The sequence below is a fragment of the Setaria viridis genome, chromosome 5 (genome assembly GCF_005286985.2).
Source record: "Setaria viridis chromosome 5, Setaria_viridis_v4.0, whole genome shotgun sequence".
Taxonomy (NCBI): Eukaryota; Viridiplantae; Streptophyta; class Magnoliopsida; order Poales; family Poaceae; genus Setaria; species Setaria viridis.
This window is the reverse complement of record NC_048267.2, coordinates 25622466-25649007: the sequence shown is the minus strand read 5'-3', so window position 1 is coordinate 25649007 and position 26542 is coordinate 25622466. Positions and strand designations below refer to the sequence as shown.

Below are 26542 nucleotides of genomic sequence, written 5' to 3'. Positions count from 1 at the left end.
CTTCATTGCCACAGGTAAAACATCGATTACTGGCTGCCGGGCGAGGTGGCGTTGGCAGGGTCGGCCGGGGCACTTGCAGCTGGAAGCCTGGAAAACGAGGCATTGTTGCCGGCGGGGGTCGGGCGATCCATTTCCCTGACTGCTGGGGTCGGCCAGGGGCTTGTGGAGGAATCATCCGGAACCTTCGAGTTGACGGGCTCGGAAATGCCACAGAGGCCTTCCTCTTCTGGTCGGCCTTGAGAGCTTGCATGCAGTCCTCCTGAGAGATGGCCAGGTTGACCAACTCGTTGTAGGTGTCCACCCTGATGGGGTTCAGCCTTTCCCTGAGCTCCAAGCTTAGTCCTCGGTGGAATCTGTCCCTCTTCTTCTCGTCGGTGTCCGCATGATAGCCAGCATAACGGCATAGGTCATTGAAAGCTTGGGCGTAATGCAGCACATCCCGAGTTACTTGAGTGAGGGCAAGAAACTCGTTGAGCTTGCGCTCCAGGAGACCTTCGGGAATGTGATGCGCCTTAAACGCCGTCTTGAACTCGTTCCAACTGACCACGTGGCTAGCAGGTAGCATGGCATGGTAGTGGTCCCACCAAAGCCGTGCGGAGCCACGCAGCTGCTGAGCTGCAAACCGCGCCTTGTTGTTGTCGGGGCATGGAGCGGTGAGGAGCTCGAACTTGGATTCGATCGTACGAACTCATGCATCAGCGTCGAGCGGTTCTTGGGTCTTTTGGAACAGCGGGGGCTGTGTCCCCAGAAAGTCCTCGTACCGCGCGATATGCGGCTGCTGCTGTGCTCTTCCACCCTGTGGCTGTTGCTGTTGTCCCTGCACCAGATGCCTTAGCAGCTCGGTTTGAGTTGCTAGGATTGCCTCCAATGGCGATGGGGGCGGGGGCGGGGGAAGATCCTGTCGCTGATTACTACCACTGGGCACAGATCCAGACCTAGTGCGGTGCGCCATCTGCAAGAGTTAACGCCCCATTAATTTCATAACCTCAGGTGTACTCCAACAAATGGAACGTATGAATTAAATCCCTCAATGCGACTCTTGCCAATGGTGCATCACACGTCCTCATAGAGGAAGCACATTCCTCCCATTCTCGGCATAGGTAACCTCTATTTGACCTGGTACTCCACTTCAGGCAACACATGCCACATACAGACTCCCGTGATCGGATCCGCTCAAACCAAGGGGTCGGACACGGTCCGTACTTGAAAAGGGTCGGACGAGGCGGAGACTGCCTCAAAGGTCGGCGCACTCTGGCTCACAAACTAGGGTCAGCCAGCTGAACAGGCTCCCCGAAAACAGCATAGGGCTAGGCGCAACTTACTCAACCCTAGCATCCATACCATACGGAAAGGATAAAACTATGCACCGGGTCGACTTTATACACAGCGATGTTTCAACACAGGGAGTACTCAACTCAAGGCTAACCTATTACAGCTTTCCAAAATCTAGGCTGCCGAGGAGTACAACAAAAAGAAAGAAGGTTCCCTGAGAACCCTTAAGCTACCCATGGACACTATGAGTCGGAGAAGGGGCGCCATCTTCTTCTATGTCCATGCTGGACGCTCCCTCGTCTTCCTCAGGGTCCTCCTGAGCTTCGAGCTGCATGTTGAGGGCATGCATATCCTCGAGCTCGGCTTGGTGCTCCTCCAGGTGGGCATTGGCGACTGCTAGCTCCATTTCCACCTCCATCTTTTCCTCCGAGAGCTCTATCATGCCGCCCACGAGGTCGGCAACTTCTCCTTCTAGCTCGGAGATCCGATCTTGCATATCGTGGATCTGGATACCACGCTGGATCAGCTGGTAGGTTTGGCCTACCATGTCTCTTCTTGCTGCTTGGAGGTAACCGTGGGTATCTGCAGCCGTACAGGTGAAGAGGGTCATGGCTCTTCCCTGGAGCTCTATCAACCTGTAGAGGGCGGCCATGCACCGGACGTTGGTGGAGATGGTGACCATAGCACAGGTAGTGGCCAACACCTCGATGTTTCCGACGCGGTCAAGCCAGGCCGGGTCCAGCCGACTCCTGACGGGAAAGAGACCGATCGGGTCCAGCGTGATCTCCACAGGGTGCAACTGACAGAACTGGGTGAGCAACTGAAGGGCGGCGGATTCCCATGTGTCTTCCAGAGCGAGACCATAGGCTATTATGCCCAGAGAGGGCCAGTCGGGCCGTGCAAGGGGAGGTGGTACCAACGCTTGCACCTGGCACGTCTGAATGCCCTGTTCCATATATAACCGCCCGGCATACAAGGGCGGGGACTGATACCCAAACCACTTCAGCGTATCCCACAAAATCGCGGGAAATCCCTCGAAATGCAGGCACGTTGACTGGAAGGTACCGTCCGCTCCAAAAACCACATGTCCGGGAACAGCCATCTGGAACCAAGAAACCGAAACCACGTGAGATAGATCCAAGGATCAGGGGTCGGACAGAAAAACAGACGGGTTTCACCGAGAGCGACTAGAAATCCTTAGATCCAAAGGAACTCTTCCGAACAGGGTTACTGTTGAGAAAGAAAACATTACAGATTTTAGGTATGACGCATGCACGGCCTACCGTACTCTTAACCAAAAACAACTGCCCGAACATTGGGTCTTACGCGGTCAGCGCCGGTGACAAGGCAACAGTACGTCTCTCCCTATAATACTAGTCGGTTCTAGCAACGTCTCTTAACGAGCGCAGTTAGCAACCTGCAGGAAACACCACACACGAACCTTTCGTGCCAGCACCCACGAAAGCGTTCTCAAACATTACCGCTCACTATAGGAACGGCACCCATGCGTTTAAGGCTGCATGGACAACACTCAACCGTGGAAATAGGCTCCTTTTGAATGGATCCGTATAACCCTTCGCATACTCGTGATGCGGAATCGGCACACGTGTGACAAACGTGGCGAAACAACCGTGCTGATAGGTTCGTTGGAATCGAGCCGTATCAACCTTCGTATGGAACACATACAGAACCTGCGCACGTATAATAGACGTGGGCGAAAGCAACCGCGAAGATAGGGTCCTTTGAATGGAGCTCCCTATCAACCCTCGCATACTCATGATGCGGAACTCGGCACACGTATGATAGACATGGCGAAGTGCTGGAAGAGTTAGCAAAATAACCAAGTACTTATTAGTCACCTAAAACAACCCCAAAATCCCCTAGGGCCTCTCGCACTAAGCCATCCTTAACGATCGTACGAGGTTTTCGAAAAGTTTCTTGCAACTTTTATCCTTTTCAAAGAAGTGTTTAGGGCTCATTGGGTTCTCTGGATGCTAAACACGGCTCTGATACCAGCTGTGGCGGAACCACCTCGAATTAGCTTGAATAAGCAGGGTTAAGCCGCCTAACATGCGACACTCCTGCCTAACCCGAGCTAACACGAAGTGCCGTCGGATTTCATCCGATTTAACCACTTAAACATGATCGAGTCTAGCAAACCCACACGAAGGTGAGTGGTTACAGAGAATACAACAAGTCCACTAAGTTAACAAGTTTTTACCCCAAAAGTTTAGCCATAAAGTCCAACACCAGAGTTTTACAAAACAGAATAACAACAGAGAAAACACTAGCAGAAGGCTTCGTCGGGGTCGGATGTCCTGGCCGAGGCCAGCCAGAGCATCACTGAGTCCTTTCCTCGCCGTCCGAGGAGAGGTCCCACTCGACCGTCCAGCCTGGCGGGAGCTGGGGCGGCCAAACACCAACCAGAGAGGGGTCGGACGCAGCAACTTCACCTAAAAACAGAAGCCACGACAAGGCTGAGCTACTAAGCTCAACAAGACTTAACCGATAGGAGTAAGGACCACTCCTCCTTCTAGACATGCAAGGCTTCTTGGCTGAGGGGTTTGTTTGCCAAAAAACACTAAGTAACCCTCTTTCAGTTTTTAGCTCAGGTTCTATGTTCATTTACCAGTCTAGGTTGTGCAACCTATGTTAAGCAATCATAGAGCCAAACAAGATGTATAGATACAACAACAAGCATTGCCATCATTAGATTCCTCATTTACTCAGGGTGACATAGCGATCAAGCAATCTCAAGCTGTGAGAAGCAGACGAATCGATTCGAGTTCTTTAACCATGCATGGTGAACCTAGCCTCACGACATCCGCGCACCCGGAGGTCGCTTCCTGTGTCGGCCTTGCCCATCAATCCCCTAACCCGTGTCGGGCCCATTTCCTTTGGTGCAAGGTTCCACAGACCCGGCCTCTGCCGTCCTGTGACCACGCATTGCCACCACGTGCGACAACCAGCAGGGGAAACTCCGTTCCAAGAACAATGGGGCGACCGCTCACGTCTAGGTTCAATCCGGTACTAGGCTTCCTCATCCCATACTAAGTATGAGGCTAGTACTTTCAAACACTTGATCACGAACACCACCACTGTCGGGCCTTAGCAAAAATTTTATAGACAGACGGGGCTACCATCCGACCACCAAAGAGTTACCCAAAACCCTACCCCGTCCATCGTCCTTATAGTTATAACAGGAGAGTAAACATGCAACTCCTATAACTCGCGAGTGACAGGAAATCACTCGGCTTTTACCGTTTTCCTAGTTAAGCAATGCAGCTACTCGGTCCAACAGCTAGTGTTCAGATCATGGGTCAATGAGTCATGCATCTAGGGTTTCACACAACTCCTATACGTAAATGCACAATCATGACACCGAAGGCATGCGCAAGTCTGGTAAAACACATAGGACTTTCATGCAACCGGGGCTTGCCTTTAAGCAAGGAGGACGGGAACTGCTCGGCTTCGGGGGCGACTTCGGCTTCGGAGGGCAGGAGCTCGGCTACAGCTTCTTCTTCTGGCGCCGGGTGAAGCTCGTAGAAACCGTCGGCGAGGTGCAGCTCTACACGAATGCAATGCAAGGGTTAGCTTAGACGGTTAGTTGAACAGCAACACTGGCTCGCCTGAGCCCAGAAACTCGCGACAAAGAGCAGGAGGTGATCGTGGTTCGAGAGCTGATGATGATCAAAAGGTAAGGGTAGGAAGGAACTAGTGGTCTGATCCTTGAACTAGAGGATGTGAGAACTAGGGGTCCTTAGACGCAAGCGCTGAAGGGTTCCCAAGTTTTACACATACACCCTCGAGTTGAAGAAAAAGATCACAGCCAAGCCCTCGGGCGAGGCGGATAAGGGTCGGCGGAACAGACAGGGTCGGGCGAGACGGAACCGGGGTCGGGCGGATAGGAGGGGTCGGGCGAGGCGGACTGGGGTCGGCAACTCACCTTCTTCCTGAAAGGAAAGCTTGGGGTCGGGAAGGAGCAGACTTTGGGCGGAGGGACTAAAGCTTCGAGCAAGGGCTAAGACTGGCGATGCTCCGGCGGCGGCGCTGCTTCTTGCGGATCACAAGAGAGCCTTTTACGCAGCACGGAGGAGCACGCTGCTGGGTGACTTGGAGGAACCGAGAGGGAACTGGGAGAAGAACTTCTCAAGAACTGGGTGGGTGGCGCTAGGAGCTTGAGCAGGGAGCTAGAGGAAGCTGAAGGCAACAGAGGCGGAGGGAACTCCAGCGACGGGGGCATTCCTTTTATAGCTGCTGGAGCAGAGGAACGGAAACGGCGTGGAGAGAGAGAAGGGGAGCGGCGCGAAGGCCGGGGAGAGGCAATGGAGTGCTCTGCCGGGGCGGCGATTGAGCAAAGAGGGCGGTGCTGCAGAACTCCGGGGATGACGCCAGCGATCATTGCGTTCTGCCGTCAGGGCGGCGTAGGAGCGGTAGACTGGTGGTTGAGATTTGGCGGAAAGCGGGCGTCGTCGTGCGGAAGGGGCGATAGAAGCGACCGGTTAAACGGCGCTAGAATCAAGGGCGCACAGGTGAGAAGACAGGCGGAACGCGGGCGCGGGGGAGAGCGTGGAGCAACAGATTGTCGGGCGGCGTCTGACAGAGCGGGGAAAGGAACTGTCGCGGCCGCAGTCGGGGTTGGCGGTGGAGGAATCGTCGTGTAGCGGCGACCGGGCGGCGCAACTGTGGCTAAAAGGGACGGAAAAGACGGGCGAGATCGGGCTCTGGGGCCGGGATCTGGTGGCGTGATGATGGGCGCGGGAGGCGAGGCTCTGCAGAAAGGGGTGCAGAGGGCTTCCGCTGCTATTGGGGAAAAGGGGCAGGAAGACTCTGAGGCGGCCATGCAACTCGAGTGCGGCTGGCGCGGGGGATCTGGAAAAGATCTCGCGGGTCCATCGGTGGATAGATCGGACGGGTGAGGAAGATCAGCAGAATCCGACGGGGGACTGAGCTCGCCGGGGTCGGGAGAGGAGCGAAGCGGGAAGGGGTCGGATCTCAGGGGTCGGGATCGGCGGAAAACTGGGCACTTAGGTGCGGTCGAGCAAAACAGCTGACTAAGGTTAAGGGCTGAGGTCAAGCCTAACTGGAAGGCTTAGGGGTCGGTCGTTACAGCAAGACTTGGGGGGGCAAGGCTCCCCGAATACATATGGCAGTATACGATATATATATCTACAACTACTAAATATACTCGGACAACAACAATGAACGGAGGTTCGAAATGAACGAGTAGGATAGCTGCCCATTATATTAAAAAGAAGATGAAAGTTCAGATTGAACAAATAATAAAATGAAAAAATAACAACCCAACACCAAGCATCAAAACAAACATATTGCACAACTCAACACACCCCAAACATCAAGCCAGTATTCCAAACATTGCGCACCACTCAGTCCTCGCAAACTCCACAACTCACAGTCATCATTGGCCGCCACTTGACTGTTACATCCATCACCAGACGGAGACTTACCTCAAGCAGGTTCATGTACTATCACATCTAGTAGGTCATCAACACCTTCCCCAACCATGTTGATTAGGGCATTGTCCATCGCCTTCGCCCTTGTTGTCGTTGAGGTTGAACATCTCATTCAGAGCAGCGTCCACATCAGCTAGTAGATTGAACATGTCAACAAACTCTTGCAGCGCAACCTCAGTTGGGGCAACCTTATCATTTAAAATACCAAGTTTGCGACAAAGGTTACGTTGCACTCGCTGCATTTGATTAATCGAACGGTGGTGGAGAGACGCGTGTTGTGTCGTACCGATGATATGTTGAAAGTGCGCTACTGGCGTCGGCGAGGAGCTGGCGTTGGTGTTGGATCCCTCTATGGTGCAGGTGGCACCTGGTCAGCAAGCTGCTGCAGCAAGGGCTGAGTCAGAGTCATGAAGAGGGTGCGCCACCTGCAGCTTCGCTGGCCGCTGCATCCCGGGTGGTGCCGTCTAGAAATGGAGGTTAGCCTTTTTCAGTTTTTGTTCTTTTCTCTTTCTTTTTTCTTAAACCTTGAGATTAGTAATTTGTTGTATTTGTAGTTTTTAAGTATTACATACACATGTAAAAATATTCAATATTTTTAAAACCTATTTCAACATGTTGAAAATTTTGTTCAGCATTTTAGAAAAATATTGAAACACGAACAGAATATTTTTTGAGGCAAAACACGAATAGAATATCTGAATTGTAAACCTTGTAACATCGGCCGAGGCTGAGAGCGTGAAGGTGCTATCAGCATCCCTACCGGGAACAGCAACAAAGGGATTGACAAGAAGATTAAAACAAATAGTACAATTTCTAATTTTCTAAACATGTAATATCTCATAATTGTTTGAGTGATAACTTCAATAATTTAGCAATTAGCTTTCCATGTATTGTTATATATGAAAAAAGGAGCTTTTGAGAAGTGTCATCTGAAATCTTATATATCGTTTATTTGGCGCTGCGCTATAATTTATACCGCTTTATTTTGTGGATCCAGAACGTCTCACCTAATATTTTTTTTACTTTTTTCATTAGCATAAAAAAATATTTTTTCCACCATCATCCAGGACTCACCTTCCAAATAAAAATTGAACACCGATGTTTTGGCCTCATATATTTGTAGTCACTTCTGAATTAGATTGGCAACTAGGAACAAGTTGTGTCTTCTTCTCGATCTTATCATCTCTCGTGCTCATATGTCTATAACATGCTATTTTCCTGCTGAGTATCATAATTTTTAGCCATTCTACCCCCTCCGTTCCTAATTATAGGTTGTTTTGACTTTTCTAGATTCATAGATATTACTATACATCTAGATATGTAAAAAAAGCTATGACAACCTACAATTTGGAACGAAGGTATGATACAAAATAGAAAAGTAATGTTTCCAGAAAGCTAACACTTGCCGAATCTGGAAGTGCAGATTGTTCAGCTCAGTTTGAAACATCCTGTGGACTGCATTTGTGGTAAATACCACATGCTACTCTTCAGACTCAATATATATTAAGTCCTAATATTATTTACCATTGTAGGCACTACAGTAATGTATATGACACCCAAAGATATGTTCATCAGCGTTCAACAACATTCAACACTAGAACAATATTAAGTGTCAGCACGGACATGGACTGGCATTTTCCCGGCCTCTAGATAAAAATTTTTGCACGATTTTCTGACTGATGACTGTCATACGGCGGTGGACATCTGCTGGACCTTGGCGTTGCCGTCGACGAATCGCCTCCAGTACCAGTGGTTGCCCCAGATGGTGTCCATCTCCTCGATGGGGATGCCCTTGGTCTCCGGCAGGAAGAAGTAGACGAAGAGCGTCATGACCACCTCCCAGGCTCCGAAGAAGTAGAAGAGCCCGAACTTGAGGCGGCAGAGCAGCATGAGGAAGATCTGCGCGATGACGAAGGTGAAGACCATGTTGAAGACCACCACCGCGCTCTGCGCCGCCGACCTGATCTCCAGCGGGAAGATCTCGCTCGGCACCAGCCATCCCAGCGGGCCCCACGACCACGCGAACGCCGACACGAACACGCAGATGCACAGCACCACCCCGATCGCGTACGGCCGCGAGATCTCCGCCACGCCGCTCGTCCCGAACTTGATCGCGATCAGCGTCCCAAGCACGAACTGCATGTTACAGTAGTGTTATTTGATATCGACAATGTTATTGCAGCGATCGAGTTAAAAAAGGAAATGATTTTGTAGGTACCTGGGCGATGATCATCTGTGCGCCGCCCTGGAGGAGGAGCTTGCGGCGGCCGAGGCGGTCGACGGTGGCGATGGAGACGAAGGTGGCGAACATGTTGACGAGGCCGGTGATGACGGCGGACATGAGCGAGGCGGTGCCGCCGAAGCCGATGGTCTTGAAGAGCACGGGGGCGTAGAACATGACGACGTTGATGCCCGTGAGCTGCTGCAGCGTCGGGATGATGATGGCCATGGCCAGCTGCGGCCGGTACCGGCGCTGCAGGAGGGTGCTCCAGGGGTTCCCGATGGCCGCGCTGGCCTCGCTGGCGGCGACGAGGTCGTCGAACTCGAGGCCCACGTCGTCGGTGCCCCGGATGCGGCGGAGCATGGCGCGGGCCCTGTCCGGCTTGCCGCGGGCCACGAGGGAGTTGGGCGTGTCGGGGAGGAAGATGGAGCCGCCGACCATGATCACGGCCGGGACGGCGGCGAGCCCGAGGCCGATGCGCCAGCCCCAGCCACCGGCGATCTTGGCCGTGAAGTAGTTGATGAGGTTCGCGGCCAGGATGCCGATGGTGATCATCAGCTGGAAGCTGATGTTGAGCATGCCGCGCATCTTCGCCGGCGCCATCTCAGACAGGTACAGCGGAACGGACTGCATGCACGGAGGAATTATTTTCACATCACAGATGAATACACGTGGCATGCAAATTAGATCCAATTTCCTTTCTAAAATACTATCTGATCCGATCTTAATTATAGCAGATCTCATCCGGTTGGCGATTCTACTGATGAGTAGGAAGCCGTTACGCATGCATGCATGGATGCATGCAATGCAAAAAAAAAAAAGAAAAGAAAATCGATCGATTCGATGGTGGTCACCTGATTGCTGAAGCCGACGCCGATGCCGAGGAAGATCCTCCCGACTATGAGCATGGCGACGTTCTGAGCGAACCCGTTGAGGATGGCACCGACGAGGAAGATGACGCCGCCGCCGAGCATGGAGACCCTGCGGCCGCAGCTCTTGGTGATGTACCCGGCGAAGAGGGATGCGACGAGCGCGGCGAGGTAGAGCGAGGAGGTGAAGAGCGTGAGCAGCGTGCTGTCGAACTTGCAGTACTGGTTGGTCTCCACCACCTCCTGCTCCTTGGCGTACACCGACGGGAAGAACTTGATCAGGAACGGGTCCATGGAGGTCACGCCGCCTGCATCGCATTTGCATCGCATCAGGAACAGTTCATGCATGGCGAACGCAACAGATCCATGCATGGTCGATGGAACTTACCGGAGATGCCGATGTCGTATCCGAAGATGAGGCCGCCGGAGGAGGCGACGAGGCAGGCGAGGAAGACGAAGACCGTCATCTTCCCGGGGTACTGCTTGCCCTTCTCGGTGAAGCTGCCGCCCGCCATGATCGATCTCGATGCGCCGAAACAACTCCCGGAAAGCAGAGAGAGGGAGGAGGAATTGGCAGTCGAGTTAACGTAGGTATTTATATGGAGTAGAAGGGAGTTAGAAAGAGATAATAGAGGCCTATCCTATCTTATCCAGTCTAATCCCAAAGTAAATCCATCCAGCAAGAGTTGTAGCTAGTACTGTCTATTAATTAAAAGGTTTTTGGATAATGACCGTACACATACTACTCGTTGCCAGCTACTAGTACTAATAGCTCGATCCGTTATCCCATCCTACCGCTAGGACGCGTGCGACCGAGTCCCTCGGACCCACGGTAACAAACTCTCATAAAAAACGGTCGGTCCCTCGCCGCCACGATCCATCTCCCTCTCATCTCATCTCGTCCGCGTGCAGCAAAATAGGATCCATCTCCCTCTCATCTCATCTCGTCCGCGTGCAGCAAAATAGGATCCATCTCCCTCTCATCTCATCTCGTCCGCGTGCAGCAAAATAGGATCCATCTCCTCTACACTTCGCTGACGCCGCACTCTACGTTACAGAGGAGATCGCGCCCATGGATATAGGGCTCCACGTCAGAATATGATACGGATGAGAATTGGCTCCTCCGTTCGATTGGTTTAGCATGCTTTCGGTTTAGGGAGTTCTTCCCTAGTCTCTAATTTTGTACCGCTAAGGTTAATTTATCATTAGATGTATCAAAACAACCATGAAAAAAAAATCAATGTGTTTTTAATATGTCTCATGACGTCACTACGGGAAACCTTAAATTTGCCGAGTGTTTTCTTTTTGCCGAGTGTTTTTTCTCGGACACTCGGCAAACAAGCTCTTTGCCGAGTGCCAAGCCAAAAACACTCGGCAAAAAAAAAACACTCGGCAAATCGGGGCTTTGCCGAGTGTCAAATAAAAAACACTCGGCAAAGCCCCCTCTTTGCCGAGTGTCAAAAAAAACACTCGGCAAAGAGGGGGGTTTGCCTAGTGTTTTTTTTTACACTCGGCAAAAAAATAATTTTTTTTTTCTCTTTTCACCATGAAATTTTTTCTACTCCCCACATACAACATGTGGTACTCCATGTTAAAATTTGGTATATTTTTAAATTTATTTGCTATATTTATTTAATTAATTGCATTTCAAGGGAATTTTTGGTATAAGTCAAATTTGAACTGCAAGTGATTCAAATTATGGAATAAAATGAGTAGAAAAATGATATTCATGTTATTTGGACCAATTTGAGACCTGACCCATGAAATGAAAAGAAATTTCGAACATCTTGTTCAGGAAACACGACCATGAACGTGTGGCAGTAGTATTTTTAAATTGTAAAAAAAACAATCAAAGTCTGAAAATTATGAGATTTGCTATGATGTGATGATATAATACGTGGAGGCTGTGGAAAAAAATTGAGAAGGTTTTGCACATTTCATCATGTACGATGATTACAAACCGAAGCATCTCAGAAGAAGAATAGTAACTTTGAGAAGGATTCGATAAAATTTAGAGTCGAGTTTGGTTTGACTACAAAACTTTTTGTATAGTCAGTAGAGAACCTATATTGGTTCGTGTGAAAATTTGGTATTTTTTTGAAACTGTTGGATATTTTTTAAATTTTTTTCAAAAAACATTTGCCGAGTGTCCTATGGTGGACACTCGGCAAATCAACCGTTTACCGAGTGTCCACGTAGAACACTCGACAAACAGACGGCCCACAACAAATTAAAACACCCCCCCCGGCCCGGCCCCCTTCCCCCACTCTCCTCTCTTCCCCTGCTAGCCTCTTCCCCTCCTGCCTCCTGCCTCCTGCATGCCTCCTGCCGCCGCCACCGCCGCACGCCTCCTGCCACCGCCGCCGCACGCGCGCCTCGAGGCCGGATCCGGTGGGTCCCCTCCCCTCTCCTCTCCTCCAGCCCCGCCGCCACACCTTCCCCCGGCCCCGCCGCCAGCGCCGCCCGGCGCCCGGCGCCCCCGGCCCCGCCGCCCGGCGCCCCCGGCCCCGCCACCCCCGGATCCGCCGCCGCCCGACGCCCCCGGCCCCGGATCCGCCGCCGCCCGACGCCCCTCCACCGGATCTGCTTCATGGCGTGGCGGCTTGAAGCAGTGGCGGTGGCTGGCGGCGGTGTGGATGGTGGCGGCGGCGGCAGCGGAGCAGGAGCAGGTGGCGGCGGCGGATGGTTTGGAACATGATTTTTTTATTTTTTTCAATAATTGTTCGCCGAGTGTTTTCTGGGCACTCGGCAAAGACTTTGCCGAGTGCCCGACACAAAACACTCGGCGAACCAGTGTTTGCCGTCAAGATTTTTGCCGTGTGTCGTTTGCCGAGTGTTACACTCGGCAAACGCTTTGCCGAGTGTTTTTGGGGCTTCGCCGAGTGCCCCTGGCACTCGGCATCTTTCCTGTTTCCCGTAGTGCGTCCGCTATCACACCATAAATTTTTAATCCAAAACTCTCACTTGTGTGTGGAGAAATAAAAGAACCTTATTAACCGATTGGACCAATTGAAATAGTAGGGGAGAATTTAAAAAAAATGTTAAGGACTTATCTGGATTTAGGTTAAACTTGGCGAGTAATTTGAACTTTTATCTTTGGAGTAACCTATAATTGTAAGCTCTGATATAATGTTTTCCATAGAAATCAGGGGGTGTTCTGTAATAATATTTCGTTTCAAAGATTTTACTTTTTTTAATCTATAATTGTAAGTAGCGTATAAACTTGTGCAAAAACATACATATATACCAACCAGGATGTGGATGCATAGCAAAACGCGTCTGATATTGAAGACGAGAAAGCAGCAGCAGTAACTGGGCTTACGGAGATGATGCTAGGCCCCATTTGCGAGCTTTTGATGGGCTTTATTGGCTCTTCATCGGTGGGCTGATTCATCATCGAAGGGAGAGAGCACGACGGAGAATTAATTCCTGTCCATCTTCCGCCGGAAATTCTTTGAAGTTACCGTTCGAGATTCCTAAAAAAACGAGATCCATCAGATCTACATCAAACCCAAACCTTAGCTCCCTCTCCTGCCTGCACTGCCACCCCCACGCAGGTCCCGCCACGCCGCCATCTCCTCCCTCCCCTGCCTACGCTGCCGCCCCTTCGCGCACCCGTGTGCCGCTGCTCAGCGCCGCCGCGCCTCCCCACGCCATCGCTAGCCGCCGGTGCCAGAAAAGAAAGTTGGATTCAACTTTTTTTAAAAAAAATGTTGGATTCAACTTTTTTAAAGAAATGTTGGCTCAACTTTTTCAAAGAAATGTTGGCTCAACTTTTTTTCAAGAAATGTTGGTCCAACTTTTTCTAAAAACTGTTGACAGTATTTTTTCAGTTAAATATGTTTTGGTGGACTTTCGGTAGTCATGCGCATAGTTGTTGTGCTAGATGATGCACAATTTGCTGGGTCATCTCTTATACATCTTTCATAAGATGTATAGGAGCCTCCGAGCATGACGTACCGCCGAAAGCCCAACCCAGTAGAAGAAGAAAGTAGAAATGGAACATAACGTAGTGGTGCTCCCGCGGGTTCGTGTACTCCACACTACCATTCAAAAAACCCACCACTAGGTGCACATGAAAAATTGCAACAAAAATATGTACCGTCATGCAAAATTTGAGTTGCAATGGATACTTGTGCTGGGAGAAAAAAAAAATGAAACCAGCCTTCAAACAGTAACGGGTTTCGGGTTGAAAAACAGTGCAACCCGCACTATTCATAGGCTGATTTTTCTTTTTTGTTTATCCTTGAACAAAAATTTTTTCAACACCAAAATTTGCATGAACATAGATCCTACATCGTCTATGCATCTATATTTTTGGTTGAATTTTTCCATGCACCATTTGCATTTATTTTCTTTGGGAGTACGGGAGCACCTAAAGGTGCTGGAGCACCAGAACTGCTCTCCGCAAGGGACGCCTCTTCTTCGACACCGCGCATTTCCACGGTCCCACCATACAGGTGCTCCGCCCTGCAGCCGCCCGCCGTCACGGGCTCGCGGCGATCTGGTGCCATGCAGGCAGCGATGAGGTTCATTGAGTTCGATACTGCATTCCACCACCGATTAGGAAGCCTCACGTCGTCCCTACTCCCTAGCGCCGCTATGGCCCCCACCAAGTTACAGCAAAACACCCTTGCTCGCTCGCCGGCATCTCTACTACGGCGAATGCCAGCCGTGTAGTGGCGGCTCAATGCACTTGAGATCCGCATTTTCCATGGAAGTTTTGACATCGTCAAGGTAATCATCCCTTTTATTTGCTCTCGTTTATTTTTTGCTTTACAGAATCTTGACTAGAAATTGGGTAAAGGTTCATTCTCCATTTCAAAAATGTGCTTATGCATCTTCAGAAATAGAGAGGAAAATGTATTCTTGTAGATGGTGACACACAATTTTGTTTTCCAAAACTTGACCATATGCGTGCTACGAAAGAAAGACAAATTACTTATTATTTTTCTTCACAATAATGATAGACTCTTTGTATTTTTTTTTCACAGAAGGCGTATGGTCAAACTTTTTCGTGAAATTTTGTGTCAATGTAATTATCCATTATCTACTTGTAGGCATTTTTTCCATAAATTTTAGAAACACTCAAAGTGCATTTTGTGTGTATATTTTAAATGGGGGTATAGATGAGCCTATGCTCGGTCTAGCTGCACTTGTAGAAATTGTGCTTGAACCCCTGCGCGTCCATCCATTCGCATAGTAAATATACAATACCTAGGATTGGGAATAAACATTGACATGATTGGCTACACTATACAGGATGCTCCTGTGGAGTTTTCCACCTAGTACTGAATATTTGACACACTGGGTCACTGGTTGCGCCAACAGATCATGTTCCTTTTTGATGAGGAGTGCAGCAAAGAAGGCTAGTGGTGGACCCAATGAATTTATAGAGCCTGGGTAGAGTACACTCGGCAGACTGAGCAGTCAGCTTCGTGCGCTCACGTGGTGCAAGAAGCACATAGCACATATAGCTAAAGAGATGAAGACTAGAATAGTTAGGCATCTTATTCGTAAGTAGCTGTAGCACAGCCTCAGCCTAAAAATGCGGAACAGAAGAAGCGAGCATAAAAGCATGAGCGGTCTCAAGAAGACGACAATGCTTGCGCTCAGCCACACCACTCTGAGCATGGGCACTAGGATAAGAAAACTAAGCAAGAGTGCTTTGCTCAGAGAGAACCTGACTAAGAGCTACAGAAAGATACTCGCCTGCAGAATTAACACGAAAAATATGAATAGAGGTGTCAAAATGAGTGCGAATCATAACAGTAAAAGTCTGTAGATAGATAAGATCTCACTATGATGTTTCATAAAGTAAATCCATGTATGATGAGAAAAATCATCTATGAATATAATATAGTATCAATAGTCCCCTTTAGAGACAAAAGAACCAAGACCTAGACATCCGAATGAACAAGATCAAAAGGACGCTGCGACACAGACTCACTAGAATGATAGGGAAGCTGAATCTGCTTGCCCAACCAACAACCCTGACACTGAGCTAAACACTCATGACCTGAAACGTACCCTAAAAGACCATGATGAATCAAACTAGATAGACGAGAGCCACATAGATGACCCAAACGATGATGCCACTGATCAAACGATGAGGTCGACAAAGCAGCCAAAGTGGAGCCAACTAGACTGACGGGCGCAGTGGAAGGAAGATGAAGCTAGTCAAGCTCCCAAAGATGCTAGGAATCACGATGACGAGGGCTAGTACCAACCAGCTGACCTGTGCGACGATCCTGAACATAGTAAAAATTAGGATCAAGAATAACACAACAGTCATGATCAGTGAGCTGGCCAGCGGACATGAGTTGCATGGTCACATCGAGAACATAAGAGACATCAGGGACGTGAAAAGAATCAGATAGAAGAGTGCCATGTCCTACAACGGGAAGAGAAGAACTATCGGTTGTATGAACAGTGGGAGAACTAGATGGAGAACATATGGAAGAAAGATAGGTGCAATAAGGAGTCATATGAAACGAAGCACCAGAATCAAGAATCCATGGACAAGTACCTGGAGTTGACGTGGAAGGTAGTCCTGGAGTGGAAGACTGAGAAGCAGCAGCAGAACCTGTAGGTGTAGAAGGCTGAGTCACAGAATCCGCAGCTCCTAGTGGCGTAGAGGAGACAAGGTGGCTGAGCAACCTGATGATCTCCTGTGTCTCAGAACCAGCAGAAATCCTTTGAGGACCTCTAGAATCAGAACCACTAGTACCCTATGAAGAACGATCACCTCGACAAGACTGAGCCTTCTTCTTCCTGTAACAATATGCCTCCACATGGTTATCCTTACCACACCAGTCACATTTAAGACCTCCACCCCCTCGACTCTCAGAAGAAGGCACCATAGGTGGAGGAACAGCAGGTCAAGTGGAGGAGCTAGCGGCCAAAACTGAAGAGTACCACAACAATCTAGTAGCAAGAAGGTGAGTCTCCTCATTACGATAAGCAGAAAGAGCCTCCATCAGAGAGACACAAGAATGTCAAGCAAGCAGCTGTGCACGAAGTGGCTCAAACTCATCCTGAAGACACGTCAAGAAGTTGTAGGTGCGACGAAGCTCAAGGGCCTGCTGCTAACCCAGGCGGGACTGACAAAGTGCTAGGTGACAACTAAGGACCAAGAGTGTTAATCTGGCGCCAAATAGCAGAAATCTGAGCGTAGAAGTTATCAACTGTACCATCACCCTATCGAACAAGCTCCTCCTGACGAATGGTTGCAAGAAAAGTAGACTGACCAGTGAGCTCATAGTGCTTATGAAGAAAGGCCCACATGAGATGTGCAAAGTCAAGCTCAACAATATCAGCCGAAACCCTATCCTCCATGCTAGCAACAAGAATAGAAGCAGTTCGAGCATCCTCATCAACCCATGTCCTGTATGCAGTAAACTGAGACTCATACAATGCAAGACCATCATCATAATTAGCAAGCAGCTTTGCCACATCCGCATCGTAAGCAGCAAACAACTGATCCATCTCTTCAGCCGTAGCCTTCTCTGGAATCACAAGCTTCTCAAGAATCACTGGGTATATAGGAGCAGTGGGATGAGGTGGACAAGGCAACTCGCTAGTCAAAAACTCCCAAAGACGAAGACCACGCATATGAATCCATAGACGAGGAACCCAATCTCGATAGTTGGTGCCATTGAACAGCACTGGACAACGTAGCACTCGGACATCACCAGGCGAAGGAGCCAAAGAAGGAGCCACGACAACGGCAAGAGCACAAGTAGAGCAGCGGCGGGCGACGGCGAGAGCGCAGAGAAACAGCGATGCACGCGGTTTTTTTCTTTTCTTTTCTTTTTTTACTCGACCCTTATCCACGGACTCGTTTCAACTGAATGAGCCCATGTGGAGCGAACCGACCCGCATGAACGAGCGGTGGGCGGGTGGCCGGACCTGCACGAACTCCCTGCCCTTGTAGTATTTGCATTCCTTGCTCACAAGTGCTGGAAAACAAGGATAACAATCGATGCAGTGGAGAAGTTCCTCTGGATGCAACAAATGCTTGGTCCAATTAGGTTTGCCTATACTGATATCACTGCCATCACTAGCCATTTTAGAGACAAGCTGGGTGAGGGAGGATATGGCTCCGTATACAAGGTTGTGCTACTCCCAGGCAATGTGCTGGTAGCCGTCAAGATGGTGGGAAACTCCAATTGCAATGGGGATGAATTCATCAGCGAGGTCTCGACGATTGGTAGGATCCACCACATCAATGTGGTTCATCTTGTGGGCTTCTGTGCATAGGAAATGAGGAGGGTGCTTGTCTACGAGTACATGCTCTGTGGTTCTCTGGACAAGTACATTTTCTCATCCGAGAGAAGTTTCTCTTGGGATAAGCTTAATGAGATTGCTTTGGGTATTGCTACAGGCATCAACTACTTACATCGGGGATGTGATATGCAGATCCTTCACTTTGATATCAAGCCACACAATATCCTTCTCGATAGCAATTTTGTCCCAAAAGTTGCTGATTTTTAGCCTTGCTAAGTTGTACCCAAGGGACAAGAGCTTTGTGCCAGTGAGCACCTTAAGGGGAACTATTGGGTACATTGCTCCTGAAATGATATCTCGTAGCTTTGGTGTGATTTCAAGCAAATCTGATGTTTATAGCTTTGGTATGCTTTTGCTGGAGATGGCTGGAGGGCGGAGGAATGCAGACCCGAACGTAGCAAAATCAAGCCAGGCATACTACCCGTCGTGGGTGTATGATGATCAGCTAGCTAAACAAGAAGCCGGTGAGATACCTTCCGCTGTTGTTGCTTATATGCATGTGTTGGAGAGGATGTGCATTGTTGGGCTACGGTGCATTCAGATGAAGCCTCACGATCGCCCGACCATGAGTGGGGTCATAGAGATGCTTGAATGTGGCACAGATGGCCTACAAATGCCTTCTAGGCCATTCTTCTGTGACGATGATCATATCGCTGCAGCGGAATCTTACCATTTCTTTTCTGATCTGATGACGGCAATCTCGAAGGAAGATGAGTGAAACATTTATAAATATTTGTGGTCTGGAAATAAGATCTGGCAAAGCGCTAGCTTGTGAAACGCTGAAGTTGCAACAGCCGATCAATAGCTTGTGATCCTGTAAGCCTTTTCATGATTATACTATAAATTTGTGGTATGGTAATAATCCGCTATCTTTCCTGAGTTCAGACTTCCTGATTTCTGTAAAGATACTAAATGTGAAAAATATGTATAATATTAGATGGAGAATTGTGTCTGCTCGCTTTATTTTTTTACCCTCGAAGAGATATGCATCGTGGAAGTCTGATACTGCCAAATGCATTAACAGAGATTCAATTGGATATTGGCAAATGCACCCTAAAAAAATATTGGCTGAAAAAAGGTACATACTCCCTTTGCCCTAAATTACTTTTCGTTTTGATTTTTTTTACGTAACTTTTAATATGCACCTAGATATATATACTATGTCTAGATACATAGCAAAAGCAATGTATCTAGAAAAGCCAAAATTAATTGTAATTCAGGACGGAGTAGCTTGTTAACCAGCCTAAAAAAATTGCACGGCCAACATCATGTATCAAGTCAATCATTTGATCACTACTACTATCTATGGGGGTATATGTGTGTGGTGCTGGACGCTGGCCTCTTGTAGCAACAACACTGTTTTCTGTGAGCCTCTCTAAGTCTTTGTCTAGTTATAAATTAGATGTGGAGTCTCTTCATGAGACGGATGACAGAGTCCAACATCCATTATTCCATTCTTTCCATTGACAAGTTGTTGTTTCTATTTGTCGTCTCTGAGCAACAGCTAATATGGTTGGGAGGAATTCATTTGGATTGAGATGGGTGACGGGCAGGATCCCAGGTCTATCATTTACATTGGAAAAGTAAAAGTTGGTGCTCCTTTCGTTTCCTCATATGATTGTTCATGACCTCGGGATAATTTTTATAGTTTTTGCATGTTGAGGATATCTAGTACAGTATTTATGGTTCCTCTCTCTACTCCTATGCTTGGATTGAAGAGTGTTATGTATCATGTTATTTTAATAGGGATATGGATGGTCATTTACTCATTTTACATAGTTAGTTGTTAGAACTTTTAGCATCTTAGGTAGTGGGCATAGCGTGATATGGATCGGAGAAACATAGAAATGGAGGGTCTAGTACATTTTCAAAGGTAGCATAAAAAAAAAACTTTGAATGCCTGGTGGAAGAGATGGATTTCTCTAAAACTTTAAAATTTAACTAAAAATCCTTTTGAACCATGAGAATTTGAACGTCGATCATGTTTTCAGTCCTGCCTAACTAAATTGACAATTTACTTTTTTCTGTCATGCCTAACTAAATCGACAATTTAGTTTTTTTTCGTGACCGTACTTTACCACGTACGTTTTCGGAGATGATAAATCACAATTTACTAGGAGGCACGGTACGCTGCTGCCGCACGGTGGTCCACCGGATGCGGATCCCGTCGTTGCGGACAGAGTTACACGCTCCTCTGGAGTCTGGAACAAGTGGTAGACCGGTAGAGGTGCGACGCATATACGCAGTGACGGTAGAGGATCATGAACTTTATTAGTCCGTGTTATGAGAGACGATCATCTCTTTCTCCCAAATGATATTGCTTAGCGATTCGCGTCGGGAGTAACGACAGAGACAAGATTGATCACCTTTGCATTGGTGACCAAGCTCTGAGTGCTGAAGCCAGCAGCAGAGGTACCTTTTTAGTAGTTTTTCAGTGATGAAACAATAAGGGCGTGACTGGTTCTCGCATGTGGCCGGACCAGGCTGCGCACCAGAGCCAGGCCGAGCGTGGCCAGGTTTTGTGCGTGATTGGTTTGCCTGTTTCGCGGGACCAGGCTGCGTAGCGACGGTGATTGGAACGTTACTAGTCTCAGACTTATATTGAATCTACATGGAGGAAAGCTTATGGCTGAGGCCGACAATATCTGGTACCTGCATTGGCTGAGGCCCTAATGCTTCCTTCTGTTAGCTCCCTGAAGAAGGGTAGTCCTCTACGAACTTCTGCTTTGGACTGATGCACGCTGAAGAAGAGCGTGAAACCTGACTGCCTGAGCCGATGCAGTAGTGGTGGACAGCAGCCGGCACCAACCAAGCACGACTGACTCGTAGTCGTAGCAGCGGAAGCAATCTCCAAAACCAAACATGATTATTTGTGTGTAAGTGGGGAAACAAATTCCAAAGATGTATATGCCCGTTGACTTCAGTCAACAGTCAGCACGCCCTAACCTAGCAAGATTGCCATTGTCATTATCTATGAAGACTTGAACAATCCAGCGGGTTTGATCATGGATTATTGAGTCGATACTGAAATGTAAATTTCACATTGCCAAAAGGCGAGGCAGTCCAGTGTCCACGTTATTTGTTCAGTGTCGATTCCTGATTTTTTTTTCCGGATGCAAATGCAGAAGCAGGATTCCTTATCTGTTACGGCCGGGCTTCCGGCGGTAACACTTGGGCCTACCTCCGAGATTTTCAGTGGGCTGGTCCATCAAGCCCAACACACCGCAAAAGTACGAAACCCAGCCCAATTTTATTAGAAACGCCGAATCACAGATGCCTCTTCCCACCGCCGGTGCTCCGGCCGCGGCCGCGGCCGCCGCCGGGCGGCGATCCCTTGTAACTAATCACGCGCCGGGGAGGAAGCGTCACGTCTCTCCTAGCGCGCCGCTGTCGATTCCCCCTACTTTACCATTCTACACCGATGCTGTTTCTCGTCGTCGCCGGCCTCTCTGCTCTTGCAAGGGTGCCTGCCGTAGTGCCGACCCACGGCAGCTCGATGCAATCTAGATCTGCCTTCTCCTTGGCACTGGCAAAGGTAAGCCCTTCGACTTGATTTCCTTTTGTTTTCTGTTCTGCAAAATCTCGAGTAGGAATAGTGGTCAGAGTCTCAGACCCCATGCTTACGCATCCATTCACATTGTAAAACCTGTAGCACCTGGGAATAGAGATGGCATTATCTACCACATGCGAATGCTCTTGACAGTGAGTTCTCCATCTAACACTAATTATTGGTTGACTGAAAACAGAACACATTTCCTCTTTCCTGGGAAATTCAGTGAGGAAGAACGTACTTGGTATTCCAGAATATGAAATTTAAAAATTATTGCCTTCGGATTACTGAATACATCAACTCCAAATCTGATATATTGCAAATAAATAGTATTACATGGTGACATCTTACTATTCATATGTCATGTGCTAATACCCGTCAAAAGACTGAACAACCATCACATGCTATAGTACTATGCATTACTATGCAACACAGGAGGAACTAAGTTTATCTCTCTCTCAAATATTCATTAAATCATGTGGCATAGTATTCTCCATGCTCTATGGCACAGGATGACTTTCCGATGAGATGAAAGGCTTTGGGGGCATCTGTAGGTTCTCCAACCTCCCTGTCAACATGTTCACCACCTTTGTCATCGAGGGTCGATTTCTTGGGTTCCATTGAATGCACCACAGAGCCACAATGGCTAGCTGTCTGATCTTTTCTCTCTCATCTCCTGTCATTTCTCGAGCAAGCACCAAGTCATGCCCTGTGATTACCTTCTCGAAGATCCACTCTGGGAGGTAAACTTCATTTTGGCTGGCAACACCTGGATCTGAGTTCCTCCTCCCACTTACCATTTCTAACACCAGCATGCCAAAACTGTAAACATCTGACTTGTAGGATACTTCTCCAAAATTCCGAGAATACAACTCTGGTGCAATATAGCCCATAGTACCTCTTGCTGTTGTCAAGGTAACAATGCTTTGATCCCTCGCACAAAGTTTTGCAAGGCCGAAGTCTGAGATCTTTGGGTTGAACTTGTAGTCCAGCAAGATGTTGTGAGGCTTGATGTCAAAGTGGAGGATGCGCTTGTTGCATCCGTGATGTAAATATTCCATTCCTCGGGCAATGCCTAAAGCAATATCTACCATTTTGTTTGGTACTAGGATTTGTTGAGATGCTCCAGAAGCATGCAAGAATATATATTTCTCCAATGACTCATTAGGCATGAATTCATAAATAAGGGCACGTCTTGTTCCTTGAGAGCAAAATCCCAAGAGGCGCACAATACTTGCATGGTGGATTAGTCCTATGGTTGCAACTTCATTGATGAATTCGTCTCCCTCTCCTGTAGAGTTCTCTAGCATTTTGACGGCCACAGGCACTCCATTTGGTAGCTCGCCTTTGTATACACTTCCAAATCCACCTTGGCCTACCTTTTCCTTAAACTGCCTTGCTATCTACTTAACTTCAGCGAAAGTGTACCTTGTGGGTTTTGTTGTGCCGTATGTCTTGAGAAACATTTCAACCTTCAAGTGTATCTCTTCATTATATCTTGACTTAAGTGAAAGATAGAGTGCAGTGGCCACCATCAACAGAATAACAACTAATGCTGCTGCCGATGATGTGGCTGACAAGCAGAAACCAGAGAATGAGAAATCAGGATAGAAAACAACCACTTGTTGATGGGATCAGAGAATGTAAGGATCATTAGTTTTCTTTGCAGCATTACCTGCAATGACTTTGACGCGTGAACCTGTAATTACCAAAGAAGAAATAAGACTTCATTAGCGATTTAGTACAAAAAGGGAAATTATCTTGTTGGTTAAGAAAAGGTACGATCTAACATTTTAATACGAGTGGCCAGAAGACATGGTCCAGATCCCCAATGGATACAATAAGTTTTAACTTTTTAAGTTTATGCGAATATATATATATATATATGTAAAAGAGAAATATTCCTTGCATATTATTCAGCAGATATCATCGAAGGGAGGTTCGTTCCAAACAATCTAAACATCCGAAGCCAATTGGTGGTGCCAACTCTGGTGATCAAGTGATTTGAGTTGTAGTTCCTCCATGTATTACCTAAGTTTTCCACAGACTAAGACTAATGTCTATTAGGGTCTCAAGTAAGAACCTGCACTATTAACCTGATCTTCTACCAACAAACAATGTCGCATTGGTTCTTTATTCAGTTACTTTATGCAGCTATTTGGCTGGGATCTTCTCTACCAATAGAAAACCGTGGGGGTGGTCTTTCCCACTGGCTGAGTTTTTTACTCTATGCAACTATTTCTTCTTTTACTTTTGTCTCCCCTTTCGTTTCTTAGGTGGTTCTTATCATACAAAGCACTTCTTAAGTCGCTCGTTCTATCTTCTGCTTGCACCTTTTATTTTTGTAACGAAATAGGCATGAGAGTTGCCAATTGTGTTAAAAAGAAGAAACCCAAAGGGGTAAAGCAACCAACTGTTGGAGTATAAATAAATTGCTCATTTTTCCATATTAACTTAAGCTTGTGGGTTTAACCGGTTGGTGCATGCAACTTAATACTAAGCAACAACACCAACCACAACAACCTACAACAATCTACTATGGCAGGTTGGCCAAGCCAGAACAAGCGCTGAACAACACACTACAATCACAACATTGCCGATCTTCGCAGCACGGGTCTCCACTGCACTGCACTACACCGTTGTCACTTGCAAGTCTTCGTCAATCGTTGGCAACCACACTGCCAAACCACAACAGCTCACACCACTAGCCCCCAAACTACAATCCACACAGCCATACCAGCACCACTCCCCACAAAAAACCTTGCTCTGCCCTTCTCTTCACCATCTGCATGTGCAATGGCATCCAAGCACAGGGCGCCACCTAAGACCAGGTCAGCTCCCTGCACCAGATTAGCCGCCGCTCCGCAGGACTAGCCATCATGGTGTGGTCCTGGCTGCAATAAGGCGATGGAAGCTGCCACCCCTGTCGCACCACCAGCCATCTTGCTGACCTGCACACTGTCACGAATACTGATGTCGGCCTCTGCTCCTCACACCACACCACCAACGCAACCTCTGTAATTACTGCAATGGCACATGGACCGGGAGCACCAAATGCCAACCAATGCCACAGTGCACCACCATATAGTCACATTTTTCTCCTTTTTTCCCCTTCATTATTTGTGAAGTGTGGGTCCTCTTTAGTAGTGTTAGAGCGATAGTGTTATGGAGTGGCAGCTCATGTGCTAGCTGGTTTAGGTGAGGGGTTAGGGCAGTTGCAGAGAGGGCTAGAGCACCCACCACCTACTTTTTTGGGGCATACGGAGATTGCCTGCTTGTCAAGATGGCCCTACACTTAAGTTAGGTTGTTGTGAGTAAGTTAGAGAGTCATGGATCTACGACCCTAGCAGTACTACGCACCCATAACACAAACACATAACAGTTAGGCTCTAAAAATTCTTTATAGTAATGGTTGCTTACTACTACTGGATTAACATATAATTCCCTGTTGTTTGCTTTTCTTAAAAGATTTTGATCAGAATTGGTCCATGTTCTGCAGTGGTGACTATTATTTTGTAGGATAGTCTGGCAGCAAATTCTTGCGAATGTCAATGAACCAGGAATAGCAGTGTCTTTGTAATTTCTATACTGAAAATTATAAGGATTTCTAGTGCATGAAAGTATGAAACCCATGTAAGAAAAGGTGGTATGGTGCTACTAGATATGGTGAACCCATGTAAGAAAAGGTGGTATGGTGCTACTAGATATGGTGTTAGCCAGTTAGAAATCATACCGTGGCGCATGCAGAATGTTTGGTTCATCTGTGAGTTGAATGCACAGTGTTGACCTTGACGTTCACATTGTGTGCAGTTGTATGCAATTCCTGGTTCATAGTTACACTGACCGACAAACATTGGGAAACCATTGACGGTTCTTCCTGCGAAGCTGCACCCTTGACGTCCGCATTGTCTGCCGCTGAAAGCAAATTCTGGAGGATGCTCATGATTCCACCAACTGACAGTCATTGTGGCACCCTTGAGGATCATTTCTACTTGTTCCTTGAATGTTGTATATGGCATGATATCTGCCACTGGAATTGGAATTATGGCATCTGAAACAGCTTTGCAGTCCAACGGAAAAATAGACATGTCTGCATCAGCATACACCAAATACAAAAGATGTGTTGTGTTGCTGAGGCAAGAGACTGGGCCAACTATATAATCACCATCATTCTTACTTGGTGTGAACTTTTTTAAACAGCGTACTGCAAATCCACTATAGAAAGTATAGCAAGGATAGTCTAAAGGGTAATCGATATCATATGGGATCATAGAAGCTGACATGAAGTTGGCAATCAAGTGGCAGGGAGAGTAGTTTAAATGAGGGATGATTGTCAGGGTTGCGCTCCTGTAATCTATCGCAGTCACTTTGTATGGGGCAAGGATTGGGTGAACGAAAATGGTGTCCTGGCCAGAGCATCCTAGCTTTATGCATGGTGATCCGCATAATGATGATAAAGATGTATTGGTGTTGCTGGATTGAAGCTGTAATGGGAACCTGATCTCTGACCCATGCTTACTACACCGGGATGGTGGAGAGTAGTTGGAGAGGTCTTCATCTGCCGATGCAATGGCCGTGTACACTCCATCTCGGTGAAGGCAGAGCAGAAGGGCTACGACAAGAAATCCACTCATGTTTCTGTGTCAGTGGTAACTGAGAGAAAGAGTTAGAGGAGGTGGAAGCAAATAAGAATGCTGTGAGTTTATGGAGACTTCAGTTCCTGACTTCTTGTGGGTCAGCTTCAAGGTTGTGCTGTAGTATTATTAATTCTAGTTGTGTGCCTGAGGAGAAATTACAAGTTTACATGAAAATTCCTGCTGTGCTCAAGTACACGCAGAGTCAAGGAAACCCAGTCCTGTAGAAAAAG

General features: G+C 47.8%; 3 protein-coding genes and 1 pseudogene across 4 annotated transcripts; 1 reads left to right on the top strand and 3 right to left on the bottom strand.

The window, feature by feature from the left end:
* Positions 1-8197: 8197 nt before the first annotated feature.
* LOC117858434 (sugar transport protein MST8) lies at positions 8198-10844 on the bottom strand. The gene is made up of 4 exons (XM_034741503.2): positions 10225-10844; positions 9822-10144; positions 8965-9594; positions 8198-8882 (listed from the first exon to the last, which is right to left on the bottom strand). The coding sequence occupies exons 1-4, from the start codon at positions 10349-10351 to the stop codon at positions 8433-8435; spliced, it is 1530 nt and encodes a 509-aa protein (XP_034597394.1). The 5' UTR covers positions 10352-10844; the 3' UTR covers positions 8198-8432.
* A 6894-nt stretch (positions 10845-17738) lies between these two features.
* Positions 17739-18843, top strand: LOC117856352 (rust resistance kinase Lr10-like; annotated as a pseudogene).
* Positions 18844-21963: 3120 nt separating this feature from the next.
* LOC140222710 (rust resistance kinase Lr10-like) lies at positions 21964-22985 on the bottom strand. The gene has a single exon (XM_072293580.1). The coding sequence runs from the start codon at positions 22983-22985 to the stop codon at positions 22176-22178; it is 810 nt and encodes a 269-aa protein (XP_072149681.1). The 3' UTR covers positions 21964-22175.
* A 93-nt stretch (positions 22986-23078) lies between these two features.
* LOC117857671 (rust resistance kinase Lr10-like) lies at positions 23079-26309 on the bottom strand. 2 transcript variants are annotated; one of them, XM_072293578.1, is made up of 3 exons: positions 25409-26309; positions 23351-23374; positions 23079-23248 (listed from the first exon to the last, which is right to left on the bottom strand). In XM_072293578.1, the coding sequence occupies exons 1-3, from the start codon at positions 26307-26309 to the stop codon at positions 23079-23081; spliced, it is 1095 nt and encodes a 364-aa protein (XP_072149679.1). The 2 variants fall into 2 exon arrangements, with proteins under 2 accessions (XP_072149679.1, XP_072149680.1); XM_072293579.1 differs by lacking the exons at positions 23079-23248; positions 23351-23374 and adding an exon at positions 24098-24633.
* Positions 26310-26542: the final 233 nt, after the last annotated feature.

Bases quoted from the DNA above. Each gene is read 5' to 3' on its own strand.
- LOC117858434 (XM_034741503.2), bottom strand. From the start codon at position 10,351: ATGGCGGGCGGCAGCTTCACCGAGAAGGGCAAGCAGTACCCCGGGAAG. The intron at 10,145-10,224 runs GTAAGTTCCATC...AATGCGATGCAG, and splicing joins ATACGACATCGGCATCTCCG to GCGGCGTGACCTCCATGGAC. The intron at 8,883-8,964 runs GTACCTACAAAA...TGTAACATGCAG, and splicing joins CACAGATGATCATCGCCCAG to TTCGTGCTTGGGACGCTGAT.
- LOC140222710 (XM_072293580.1), bottom strand. From the start codon at position 22,985: ATGCTAGAGAACTCTACAGGAGAGGGAGACGAATTCATCAATGAAGTT.
- LOC117857671 (XM_072293578.1), bottom strand. From the start codon at position 26,309: ATGAGTGGATTTCTTGTCGTAGCCCTTCTGCTCTGCCTTCACCGAGAT. The intron at 23,375-25,408 runs GTATGATTTCTA...TGGTAATTACAG, and splicing joins AACATTCTGCATGCGCCACG to GTTCACGCGTCAAAGTCATT. The intron at 23,249-23,350 runs GTAATGCTGCAA...TCTGCTTGTCAG, and splicing joins ACGCGTCAAAGTCATTGCAG to CCACATCATCGGCAGCAGCA.